At 37.9% G+C, this 14,445-nt stretch overlaps 1 protein-coding gene across 1 annotated transcript in view; it reads left to right on the plus strand.

Annotated features, from left to right (window-relative positions):
• The first annotated feature begins 4,211 nt into the window (after positions 1-4,211).
• The window catches only part of LOC121429228 (centriolin-like), a 121,612-nt gene continuing 111,378 nt past the window's right edge, over positions 4,212-14,445 (plus strand). The window contains exons 1-2 of the mRNA XM_041626190.1: positions 4,212-4,442; positions 6,314-6,585. Coding sequence (XP_041482124.1) covers positions 6,362-6,585 — 224 coding nt within the window. The 5' untranslated portion in view covers positions 4,212-4,442; positions 6,314-6,361. The remainder of the gene's footprint in view (positions 4,443-6,313; positions 6,586-14,445) is intronic.

Genomic DNA, 14,445 nt, shown 5'->3' on the forward strand with positions numbered 1-14,445 from the left:
TTCTTTTGTATTTAATTATATGAAATTAGCTTTATACATTCTTTTTCAAGCAAGAACTGAAAAAAAATGCATTGACAACATATTAAGTGCATCAGATATTCATTGCTTCAACTGATTTCATTAAAAGGGAAACACATCATTTACACGTATTGATTTAATGTAATAACATTTAAAAAAAAGACAATGGGGATGTGACATCATCAGCCCACCTAATGAATATTAAACGTGCAGATAACTATTTTCACAAAATATTGATAAAACTTGAAATTCAATCACTTCGTTATTCCTAATCCGATTTTGATTAAATTTTCAGCATTTTGTTCTGTGAATTATACTCTATTCATTTAGATGTAAATATTGTTCAGATTGGAGTACCCATTGAAAAATGAATTGAGAATTAAAAATGATTTATATTCACAATAGTAAATGATAAAGAAGAGAGATAAAATGTGTGCAATTAAAAATATAGATAAAAATGAATAAAAACGAATATGTTTGCTTAATACTATAAACGAGGAGAAGGCATAGAATACAGAGAAGCCTTATTGGTGCTGCCACCAAAAGAACAAAATAATGAATCTATATCAAATGTATTGGCATGAGGCTATGCTCAATGTGGAGAAAAGCTTACTTGTCAATTTTCTTGTTCAAAGTTTATCTAAACATAAAATTTCATATTTTATTCATTTTTGCATATTTTTTTTCGAAATCGTGTAAATGAGCAATGGAAATAGATTAGCCATCTGTACTTCACCTAGTCCAATGACCTTCTATTTGGACCAGATTTCAGTCGCTCTTGTTTGTCCAGACCAGTCGGGAGGGAATGTCAGTTAAACAAAACAAAAACAATGGCGTTGGTGTTATATTTATTACACTTTGCTTCATTTAATTGCTAATTTAAAAACTGCATATTTAATTTCAGAATAGTTATTGCTGGTCAAATTGGTTGTTGTCATTATCTAGGATGCCTTATGAAATAATTATAATCCACCACAGGCCACAACAGGCTTATATAAATACGTGGAAATAGCAGGATGATTAAAATAAAAATAAAAATTTAAAGGACAGATTTTAAACTTATATTCAAAAATGATGCAGTCACCATATATATTGGATACTTTGCAAAGATAATTATATGGGAAATATTGTCCAAACGTAATGTGTCATTAACGGGTTGATTTGATCAATGTAATCTCATCATACACTCTTGATTGCCTTGCAGTATGGGATAGGACTTTTTTTTGTAAAAAATATCATCCGCCTCCACAAAGATGACAGGGTATGACACCACCGCTTACATTCACGCCAGTGTGTCTATACTTTGATTGTTTGTCTATCTGTTTTATATTGGACAAAACGAAGTGTTTAGATCTACACTAGAATAAACAGAAGTTTAATGACTTTCTCTATCAATATTACCATAGAGCTATTAACAGATATTACCACACTCCAAGCTTCAAGAGTTGGAGCACAAACTTACAATGAAATGCCAACATATGGATTGAATCAATCACGCATCTCTCCCTTTCTCTATCCTCTTTCACATACATGCGTGTATTCTCAACGGATGTGTCCATGGCGAAACCAAGGATATACAATAACTCAAAATTTCGCCCGTATAGTGTAACTGCCATAAGTGGTGGCGGGAGTTACCCAACGAAAAAATAAACTGAGGAATTTCAATATGCTTTTGCGCCAGCGTCTGTACATGACTCTCATGGCGATGACAATTTAATGTATACCAACACTGTTAGAAAAAATGAAAGAAGTTCCTGCAGCAGAGTCTCGAGAACACCTGTAATCTTACCGAATTGCGTAATAATCATTCTGTAAATTCATAAAACAAGTATTTTTCTGCAATTTAACAGAACAGGTCTGTTTAAAAAGGGGGAAAAGGGTGTTTTATTCAAGGAAATCTGTAAGATTCCATACATCAAATACCAATTTCCTGTAAGATTACGCAATTCGGTAAGATTACAGGTGTTCTCGAGACTGCTGCAGGAACTTCTATTTTTTCTAACAGTGAATTCTAGACCTGTACAAATATAGAATGCATGACCAGCGGAGCGCATTGATGCTTGAGAACATACCTATATATATATATATATATATATATATCCTATAGACCTAATATTGTATTAATTTAAGGGAAATCCTTCCTGAAAGAAATATATTTGCATACTATAAGCATACGAATAGAGGTTCTCTAAACAAACGTCAAGAAATAAATGTAATTTTCACATGACTGCGTCTCTGCATTTAATCAAAACAGCTCTTCCGTTAGGCCTGTCCTGAACATTTTCATTGTACATGAAAATAGATAAATGATTGAATAAATAAGTAAATCAATTATTTAATGATTTAAAAATCATTTTTATTATTTTTTTTTCTTGAAAACAAAGCTTGCGTAATATTTTCAATGAATACGGATGCAGTACCATGATCATTATAATAGGTGGAATCGTGTTTATGGTATTTTAGAGCCTTATGCAGTTGGGCCCCTTTTCCTCGGAAGTTTGGTGGGGGAGCTCAACTTAAAGCTTTATCATTTCAGTGGCGCACAGATGTCCCCCCCCCCTACTTGGGGCGCTTTACCCCCCTCCCCAAAAGAAATTAAAATCACGATTAAGAATGAAAAAATAGAGAAGTGTCAAATTTATTATTTGAGTATTATGCCAACATTTATCACAATATCGTAAATTTGTTTTGAAATGTTGAAATCTTTTTCATAAATATACCCGAAAAGCTATACAGCTCCCTCATTTATTATTATTATTACTATTTTTTTTTTGGGGGGGGGTCATTACGCCACTGATTTAATTCAATTCAGGCGAGGTTTATTGAAAAAAAAAACCCTGCTACAACCACCATAGTGCCAGAATTATTTAGATGTTGGCGGAAATTGCTTTAAAAGTTTTAGTTGGTAAGCTTAATATTTCTTCATGTGAGAGATACACAAGAAATCGAAATGATTTGTGCAATGAGGAGACAGCTCAGAAGGCAGCAGAAATAGCCTTATTATGGGGCTGCCACCAAAAGAACAAAATAATAAACCGATACCAAAAGTCTTGACATGAGGCTATGTTCCATGTGCAGAAAGTCGACTTCTCGTGCATCAATTTCCTTCGTTTAAAGTTTGTTTTAACATGAAATTTCATACTCTATTCATTTTTTTACATGTTTAGTCGATATCATGTAAATGAGATAGGGAAATAATCATGATTAGCTAATTTCTATACTTCACCCAGACCAATGACCTTCTATTTATATCGGGGCCAGACTTCATAGTCTACGTACAGTTGTTTGTCCAGACCAAATTGGTGGGAATGTCAGATAAAAAACAATAAACAATGGTGTTGGTGGAAAAAAGAATTAAAGTATATGATACATTGATTCATTTCAATGTTAATTCATTAACTATATTACTTGCAGAATAGAAAATGCTGGCCATGTTGGTCGATGCCATTATCATATCCAATCCAATGTATGAATATACAGACTATTTGATGACCTATCTGGGGAGTGAGCGCCCTTCGGCCGCTCGTAAAAAGGGACATTAAATCGAGACGGTTTCTAGTGATTCAGCAATGGTTTACGACCGTTGTCAAAATTTGAGAGGAATTGAAGTTCTCTGACCTTCGCCATTGGCTCAACGATGTATGAAAAATCTCAAATATATCCTTTTTCCAACTTTTTGACAACTACCCCCTTTCACCCTGACGAGATAAAAACGAGTGATTTTGGCCAAGTAGAAAATTAGTCGAATTGGAGGCCATTCGTGACATTGATGAGTTAATAAAGAGAGAGTATGGAGAGATTTTGGCCGGGGATCTCATAGTGTGAACATCTTGTGCGAGTTAGAGTAGTATTCAAAGTCAGCACTGCTGCTATATTGAAACGCGTGATGCAGGTGAGACGGCCAGAGGCATTCCACTTGTTTAATGGGTGTAGTCCTCAAAAGGACTAAACCAGAAGGAGTGGGAAGCTGAGTAGTAGGCAGGGTGAGAGGCTTGAGTAGAAGGGTGGTTGAGTTGAGAGGTGAGAGAGGCTTGAGTCGATGAAAAAAATGCTGGCTTGAGCAGTATGATTTTAATAGCAGACACAAAAAATTCCACTGAATTTAACATTCTTAGCATTATTACAATACAATTATTTTATTATCAACAAATGTAGATAAAAATGGCAGTACAGAACACACTCTCATTTTCAGTGTCTTGATCATTTATTCTTTTAGGGATTTTCTACACGATCATCATCAATTTGAAACAAGAGCTGAAAGCTATGATGTAGTAGACGATCACCATCTCTTGGATCAGAGTGCATTCCTTGACGAGGAGATTGATTGCCTGGAGGATACCTTAGCAAAGAGAAGAGCTCAGTTGAGGGAAGGCGATAAGTTACTGCTGCAGTGTCAGACTGATTTATATGAAGCTCAAAATAAGGTGTGATTGTTAATCATAAAGTGTATTATTAATATAGTTGTTTATAACACGGATTCAAGGATACAGCCAGTATATGCAATTCACTTGTTCATGCTTTGTGGCAAGCCTGCCCAAAACCAACAATAAGTCTCCAGGAAAGGTTCTCTGTAAATGGCCAAAAAATAGTTATTTGGCCTTCAAAAAGCAAGAATTACAAAATGACTTATCTGAAATAGTAATTCTTCATACATGTACTATCAAAATTCAAAGTTTCAAATCACATTCTTAAATTGTAAAATATCTAAAATTTCATGATTTTGCTCTAGATGTCTGATATTGATAATAAAAAAAATATTGACTGGCTCCTCTTTCAAGAAACATCAAATATATGGCTCTTGAAAGAACCATATTGCCTTCATCTAAAGGCTCAGGCTGATATGATTCTATTGCGGGCAATATATTTAATATTCCCCTCAAGGCCAGTCAATATTATATAATCATACCCCCACCAAACAAAGTTTGAATGGGGTATATGTAGGAATCAGCAGAAGCTCTTTATCTCTACTTGCCGACTCAAGCCAGCACCTCCTCATCCATCCTACTACTCAAGCTGTTTCAACTAATCAATCTCTTCTGGTTTACAGTTACTGTTCTTTTCAGGACTACATTAAAAAAAGATTACTCTCAAATTTCTACTTTCTCGCCTATCCATTTCTTTTTTCTTTTTCTTCTATTCACTGTTTCTATAATACTCCACTTTGTGTACCGTGAACCACATACATGTAGATAGTCCTCAATAGATCTCAAACAGCCCAGTCCTTTTATGGTTAAGATGGGCAAGACATGTATTTTTCCATGTGTTGGAAACTGTTGCCATGGTAATGCCATAGGATTGGGGTGTTAATCACCTTCAGTGATACATTTATATGTAGTTCTAGTTATTATTGTATTTTAGTAGGTTGTGATTTGTCATTTGTAATATGATAAAACTTGCATAGTACATTTTCATTATTTGTTTAACAAATTTTTGGCATTTTTACTCCTATTTGTTTAAGATCAGTATGCTCGATCTGTAATGAAAATCATAAGATCAGTATGCTTGATCTGTATGAAAATCATAAATCATAAGTCAGAAAAAATTGGAACCAGTGGGATTCGAACCTGCCATCTACTTTAGAAAAAAAATTTATGATTTTCATACAGATCGAGCATACTGATCTTATGATTTTCATTACAGATCGAGCAGACTGATCTTAAACAAATAGGAGTAATGTTGAAAATTTGTTAAACAAATTATAATCTCCTCCTATAAAAGCCTCTTAATTTACTATTTTCATTATTGTTTGTTAAATTTTCAATTGAATGTAACAATTATTATTGTATGTTACTTAATCATTTTTAGAAAGTGCTTAGAAACATTTGTTAAGCAGTGTATCAGTGTATATACACAATGTACATGTATTATTATAGGGTAGTTCGTGTGACTTGCTAAAAAAAATAGTAAATTTCTGATGATATTCGCTATTCAAAAATATTATCTTGCATTCAATAAGAAACCAGGGGGGTGTTTCACAAAGATTTAAGTATGACTTAGGTCGCACTTAAATGTCAACGCGTACATTATATGCAATGCGCGATCTTATTGATCAATACGCAGTAGTGCGCGTCCTCTTGGCATGATCTGGCCAATGCTGTCATGCCTTTTATACTGCGCGCAACTAGACATTTAAGTGCGACTCTAAGTCATACTTAAATCTTTGTGAAACACCCCCCTGCTTTTCAAATCGCTCTCAATCAGTTTCCAATTAAAAACTTTTATTTAGAACTTGTGTTTTTTCTTGGATATGTATGAAAGATTTCCTCTTATCTCCTTATTTCTTGAATTCCATCAGGCTTGTGAAACACTTCGACAGTACGACAAAGCAACTCATGACCTCGCAATGACAAAAGAGGAGAGAGAGGAACTGGAACAGAGGTCACATGAGGTCGCTGTAGCCCTGGTCCAGGCCCAGGAACGGCTCCTTGTCTTGGAGAAAGAGGTGGAAGAGCTGGAGGAAAAGCGTAGAACCGTTGAGAGGGATGCGGTTGAGGTGGAGACCCTACTTAGTAGCAAGGAGATGGAGATGAGAGCAGTGGAGTCAAAGAGAGACCAGAGTTGCAAAAGGTATGGTGAAGACAAAATATTTAAATGAAGAAAACAGTCACAAGGGCCTCTACCCCCATTGCCCCCTTGTTAATCGAACTATAGAGCATTATAGATTTTGCTATTTTGACGCTTAAGAAGACTGGGGGGGATGTTCTCAGCTGGCGATCGTACACGCAATACCCATGGCATAATCTACCAAACCAGAAGATTAGATTCTGTGAAACAAAAACAATTATGCCAATTTATGCATAAAATCAAGTTTGCTCTAATTAAATGATGCCTCTAAAATGCTAATACAGTGTATTTGGTTTACAGATATTTTATAGGAGTCTGATCAAATGTATTCCATCAGATATTGTGGGCGCATCATGGTCATGGGTTGGAATCCTTGCCATGGTGTGTTTTTCATCAGCAAAAATTTGTCCACACTGTGCTGCTCTTGACCCAGGTGAGGTGAATGGGTACCAGTTTGGATTAATACCTTGAATGCACTGAGCACGGGTGATAGTAGCTTTAGCTAAAGCACTTTGTATCCTAGGCAAAAAGTGCTTTATAAATCCAGATATTATTATCATTTGATTTTTTTCTCTTTTATTGTTTTTTCAACAGAAATTGTTGAGGACTTAATTTTCACCATAAAAAAAAGATGAAATTGATTTGTTTTAATGATTTACTACACTGCGCTATACTTACCTATACCATCTCATCAAATTGCTATTCGTTACCCTGACTCGAATAGCCACCGGTAAAAAACTCCCCGAAAGAGGCTAACTGCAATCAGGTAGCCTGGGAAACCCGTCACGGGACGAGACCCATAAAACCCCCTCGCCACATATAAGCCTCCTCTTTCGTTACCGCGACATCGTTGAGTACACTCGAAACGTTTAGCCACCGCGCAAATTTTTTTATGAATCACGATGTCTGAAGAAATAACTGACATAAACATTATTAATTCCCAAGCCTCCCCCTACCCAAAAGATCTCACTAAAGGGGAGATTAACTCGGTCAAGACAAAGCCGAGGGCCATTATCTCGGTCAAGACAAAGCCGAGAAATAATAACAGCAAGATGATAAGGCGGCCAAGATAAAGCCGAAGAACAAGAAGTCTAACACTTATAACCCGGCCAAGACAATGCCGGCTAATGACACTACACAATCAGACACCCAGCCCCATAGGCGGGAGGTAGACAAGGGTATGGATAAATCGGAAGAGGCTGTTTACACTCCTTCCGATCGGGGTAGCTCCTCATCAAAGAGTAGGGCGGGCAAGAAGAGGCCTCGCGATGACCACTCGTGCTCTAATGACAATCAGGCTCGAATTAACGACCCACTACAACCCCTATATTTCATAAGAAGATCCGACTGGCCCGGAATTGTGACCGGTCAGTCCATTCATTGCGAGACCCCGCCGAGACGGGTCATCATCATCCGTTATCTACAGCGCGTCCTAAAAAAAAAATATACACTTTTGAAATGGCCGCCAAATAACAAATCTAGCACTTTGGGTAAAAAGACTCACATATATGGAAAGCCAATGAAGTCAACTTTCAAATGACACCAAAAAGTTGGAAAACTATTCATGCTTGAGCGAGCACTGCCCACTGAAACAAAGGGTATGAAAATTAGGGTGGGCTGGAATTAGCCTTCCAATTTTTATCAGTTGTTCAATGTTGAGAGGCAAATCCTTTCGAACTTGCAAAGTTAAGGGTGTTGTGATAAATTAATGATCAACCGTGACCAGTTTTGGATGCTTAAGCAAATTTCATAAGTTATCGAATTGAACTTTAATGCATGAATGAACACAAATTACACTTTGGGGGCAGCATTTCAACTTTATCATTTGGATCTCTTTTGGAGCAGCATTTCAACTTTATCATGGGGATCTCAGCAATGTGTTCATGGGAGTCGGCCAGTCGGGAGAATAGGGGGTGAGATAGGGCTTAAGTGGGAGAAGTAGGTTGATGAAATAAGGGTCAAAAGAACATTCAGCCCCCTCCCCTCCTTCTTTCCCGCCCTCCCCTCCGGTTGAGAGACTGATGGCTATTGTCATGTACGCAAAGTCCAGAGCAGAATGTTGGTTTAATGATTAATTATGAATTAGGCATCAACTTTTTTCCTATCAATCATTTAATCAACAATTTATTAGTAAATCAACTCATTCAATGTGCAATGTGATCAAACAAACATTCATTTTTTCCAATACATATTTCATTAATCATCATAATCATTAAATTTTTTGGTAATCATTTAAACTGACCATCAGCCACCGGTCACTTGGCAGTTAAGTTTTGAAAGGCTACAATCCAGGAGGTGAGACAGAGAGAGAGGGGAGGGGGTGGGGGTTTGGATGTGGCGGTGAAGAGGGGAAGGTACATATGACTATTAATTTGTAAAAGGACAAAAAGAAGAGGAATGCCCTTCTATCCAAGTCTTAGCATATCTCGCCCTCTTGCTTGTAACAGGTACATGTACCATCACATTACTCTGACTCTCACGAACACACTTCTGATGTCCACAAGATGAATATGCTACACTAAAATTACAATTCCTGTTCACTCATGCATTACATTTCAATTTAGTAATTCATGAAATATGCCTATTAAAATCAAACTTATCTTACTCATGAATAGCATAACACCCTTAGCTTTGTAAGTTCCAAAGGACTAACCTCTCAAAAAAATGTATGGCTAATTCCTGCCCAGCCTAGCCAAGGTTAGTCTCTCAGGAGTAGAGAAGTGGGGGGAGGGGGTAGAGATGGAGGGAGGGGTTGCAAATGTTCTGTTGACCTTTATCCCATCAACTTACTTCACCTACCTAAGTCATATTATCCCCTCTTCTCCTGACTGTCATGAACACATTGTTGAGATCCACATGATCCATATGATAAAGCTGCACTAAAAATTGCAATTCATGATCACTCATGCATTAAATTTCAAGTTAATAATGTATGAAATTTTCACAAAGAACAAACTGATCACATCTGATCTTTAATTCACCAAATAACCTTAAACTTTGCAAGTACCAAACAAAAAATCTAAAAGAAATTGGAAGGCTAATTCCAGCCCACCCTAATTTGCATACCCTTTGTTTCAGTGGGCAGTGCTCGCTCAAGCATGAATAATTTCCCAATGATTTTGTGTCATAAGTCTTTTCCCCAAAAGTGCTTCATTTCTTATTTGGCAGCCATTTCAAAAGTGTATAGTTTTTTTTGGGAAGCACTGTATAGTACAGTCCACCAGGTTGGTGTATCATCGTACTTGTAGAATTGTGCAGGAGTTTATACAGTGCTGTGGAATCAAGATCTATTCTACGTACATGCGGTTTAAAAAATAATAAGATAAAAAGAAATTATTAACAGTTGTAGTAGTTGGATCTTGGAAGCCTTGCAGGCGATCCTCCCCCATCGGGCGCTGCAATCGACCCATCCCAACCTTTTGGACTCCCGGCAGTAGTAAACTAAGCCGCCCGAGACAACGGGCTAATGAAAACTCGACTCATTCTAGACCATAACTCTATGTTCTAGACGTAGAGAGAGGCCTAGATTGCCTCATACAGATCGGGGAGTTGGGGCTAATGATAACTCGCCTCGTACTAGCCGTAGATAAAAGGAGTTTTCCATCGTGGGAGAATCTGATTCGGAATTCGATTACCACCGACCCGATTCATCAGAAGAGATTGGGGGCGATTTCTCCCATCAAATTCTAATAGCAGCTCCTTGCATTCCCCACAAGCTGCCCAGCAAATGGGATTCGATCGAGGAGAATCACCATTAGGGGTAGGAGAGAGTTCTGGTAATACTCAAATGCGATACTCCGACTAGTTTTTTTTTTTTTTAATGCTTTTTAGCCTTTATTCAGATAACAGTAATAAGTAAAATATACAAAGTAAAGTGAAATACATGTCGCAAAATAAGAAATGAAATATACATTATGATGATCATTTTTTAAACAACGATTATCACAACCCATAATGCAAAGAAATCCATTATTGTCACATGTATTTTCTGTATAATAATGTGGTATTGTATACTTAAAAAAAAACAAACAAACATAAAGACTTTTTTAAATTCTGAGCAAATAATAAAATTGATATATATAATACTTTGCTTAATAAAGATGTAAATAAGTTGTCCCATGATAAAAAAAGGAAAAAAAAAATTCTATCTCTGTATTTTATAATAAATTACAAAAAAGAATAGGTCTCTACGTTTATACTTGAAAAATGTACAATGATCTGAATAAAGAAATTATATATTAAGCACACAAAAACATCAACACACACAAAAAAAAAAAAAAAACCAAACACACAAAAACAAACTAGTGGGAACAGGCATTCTAAATACTGCCCTCAACTTCGGGCCGAAAACAGTATACCAGTAGCGATAATGAGCGAGAGAAGTCAATCTTCCGCCTGAACTCGTCTGTCTGCGATCAAGATGGACGCTCCGTATAGATCCTGCTTTCGGGATGTCCGCACCTAGATAAGCAACACTCTCGGCTTAAACCCATCAGAAAAGAAGTCTCGAACTATTATCGGTTTGCCACTCTAGACTTTGAGGATTTTTTGTGCATCCCTTCGGTCCCGGACGTTGCTTTCCGTGTCGGGGATGCGGGAGCGAGGAAGACTAGATCGGGCCATAACCCTCTCCGCGGCACTGGTTATCACTCAGCCGACTATCAGCTTGCAGTTGCAGCGCTGGATGCGGCCGCCCGGAGCGGTATGATATTCGCGATGTATACTACTACTGGGTATCTGTTATCCGCTCGTAGTGAGGCTGAGCGGCTTGGACTGAGTTTCTACCAATGACAAGAACTTATTGCTAGAGTCACAAAAATCGCTGATCTCCAGTATGAGCAAGCAGCAAGATCAACACTGCTATGCACAAGGGCAAGGAGGCCTAAAGACTAGATGCTCTCAAGATGATTGAGAAAAGGCAGCTACTGAGCTAGACTTCTCATTCTCAATAAGCTTCCTTGCGAAGGTAAGGACTTGTTTCATGGACACTTTCAAGAAGTATTGGACAAGTTTTTTTTCAGCCAGCACCACAGCTGACAAGACATTTTATAAGCTCTCCTCGAGTAAACCTAGTCCGCCAGGCCCTAGTCCAGGGCCAGGCCCAGACCAGAGACCTCCATATTATACCCCAGACCTATAATGAACATAAGGGGTCATCCCCCTCCTTCTTCCCTCGCTCTGGTAGCGACGCATGGAATGAAAGGGGCCGCTGGGAAAGTCATAGGAATCCTCGTGGTGGGGGACGGGGCCGCCAGGCCTTCTTTCAATGCACCAAATTCAGGGCCCCCACTCATAACCGGGACTTATGACAATCTAACACTAGCCCTTCCCCACCTTCCCAGTAGGGAGAAGACTATTTCTTTGCTTTTGCATTTCATTATTTGAAATCTGTTCAAAGTCCACAGCAATATTTGATATTGAGGTGTTCATGTGCAAAAAAGAAAAAAAAAATCAACTTTTTCATATCAGAAGAACATAGAAAGGAGGAAATAGTGGTGATGGATGAGGTTGTCAAAATCATACCAGGCAAATCCTACAGGCATAATGGTAAAACTTGCCAAACTTGGGTTTCTTACAAAGTTGCGGTCACTTGTATAGAATGTAGACCTAGTAATATTCTTGATAATTTTGTGGCATCTGAGGTATATATCTACACTATTATTAGCTTATAAAGCAATGACAGAAGTAACTTTTAGATGTGGTTTATGGAGTGGTCTTTGGATGCTCAGACAGTCTTGAGATCTCAAACCAAGGCCTGAGGGTGGTGAACCCTGAAGAATTGCTGCTCTTGTCCATCAGTTTCTACCACACTTGCCACAATGATATCAGCTTCTCCTTGGAAATGTTTGACATAAATCTACTGTGTGTTCCAATGATAAAGATTCCCCATACAATCCCAGAGTTCTCAATCAGGGATTGTGATTAAGATAATATTTTATTGTTCGTAATAGAAATCTGAGTATAGAAATATTCCAAAAATTCTTTTTACCCAATTTATCGTGAGCCCGGCAGCCACTGTGCAGCTCCAGACCGATGAGGCTCTATACTCTAAATATTGAACGCCAAACAGGGTGGTAGCAAATACCCCCCCCCCACACCTGGTTGTGAGAAGTACATTCTACCAAATGATCCAACAAACTGGTTCTGAAAGTGTACAAGGGGTGGTCAATTTTTTTCCTACATCAAATTGAAGGCCAATATGGTATCTCATAAATTTTGCCTACAACTTTCATTAGGAATTGGTTAATGATAATAATGCAGTTCTTGTTTAGCACATATCACATTATGTCCAAAGACTTGGATATTATTACCCTGGGTTTTCGAGGAATAAAGTCCTGCCAGGTACCCATTCATCTCTCTTGGATTGAGTGCTGCGCAATGTGAATAAAAAAAATATAATAATAATAAATAAAAATTTGCTGAAGGAAATTATGCCATGGCTGTGATATGAGCCCACGACCCTCTGTTACAAAGTTGGAAGACTAATCCACTGGGCCACAACGCTCCACATCATCTGTACGATATTCATTACTCTGCAAATGTCATTGGTTTGATCATGAAGTCCTCGATATTTGGATCTAGAAGTCCTTTGTATGATATCAAAAATTAGCTATGGACCTTGCAGCAATCCAACAACTATCAAAAGGGTTGAGCAAGTGCTGTGTAAAGAGGTTTCCATCCAAAATAACTATTTGAAAAGGATAGAAAAGACAATTCTAGATTTGTTTGGGGTTCCACCAGAAAGGTTATATCTTATGATATGACAGGTCTGTTCTCAAACCAGGGCCCTGTCTTACAAAGAGTTACGATTGATTCAATCAATCGTCCAATTAATCGTAACTATATTGAAATCCATCAGTGTCATAAATTTTTTCTACAGGAAATTTGCATAATGGTATTTGTAAACCAGAGAAGCTCACTGAAATTTTAAGAAAACAATGCATGAATATACGTCATAATTAGAACACTCATGATTCTAGACTCCAGAGATACTTCAGAGGGTGTGGCAGTTTTAGAGATTGATCCAACCTCTGCCTCTTTAAGTTAGATAGCAGATTTATTTCTTCTATTATTTGACGAAGGTTTATCAGTCTCTTTTATAAGGGGTTACAGGTCGGCCATAGCAGCCATTCATTCAGGCTTCTATAATAGGGAGACTACCTCAATTCAGTTGTCCTTACCAGACTAACAAGATCCTTCTTCTTAACAGATTCCTCCCAGCCGAAGACTCTTCCCCAATTGGAACCTGCCACGAGTCCTTCGGTGCCCTAGCCAAATCCCCCTTTAAACCCATACATAATTGCTCCCTTCTTGATCTTTCCATTAAGACAGCCTTCTTGTTGACTATAGCTTCAGGTCAAAGACGTAGTTTGCTTCATGCACTCACGGTGAGACCGGGTCATATTCGTTGGGAGAAGGACAGAGTCCGCTTGATCCCTAGACCTGATTTCCTAGCTAAGAAAAAGAAACACCTAAATCCTGTGATGTTGTTCTTCCAGCCATTAGGGGGATATCGTGGCTGAATGGATAACGCACTTGACTAGCGTCCTTGGAGTCCCAGGTTCAAGTCCTGGGGTGAACAATGTGATTTTACAATCTCTCGTCAGATTCCAAAGATAGGTTATGTTGTCCCGTACGTGCCTTAAAGTGGTACATTGATTAAAGTGCATTCGCACTTCCCACCAACTGTTCATTAGTTCAGTAGAACTTCACAGCCCTGTTATTCCAATTACAATTTCTCAATGGTTAGTGCAGGGGATCAGGTCGGATGGAGAAAATGCCATTTTATCAGGATCCTTTAGAGCCCACGATACACGGGGCATAGCAGCATCTTGGGGGCTTTTTCAGGGTACCTCTTTGGAG

The sequence above is a fragment of the Lytechinus variegatus genome, chromosome 15 (assembly GCF_018143015.1).
Source record: "Lytechinus variegatus isolate NC3 chromosome 15, Lvar_3.0, whole genome shotgun sequence".
Lineage (NCBI taxonomy): Eukaryota > Metazoa > Echinodermata > Echinoidea > Temnopleuroida > Toxopneustidae > Lytechinus > Lytechinus variegatus.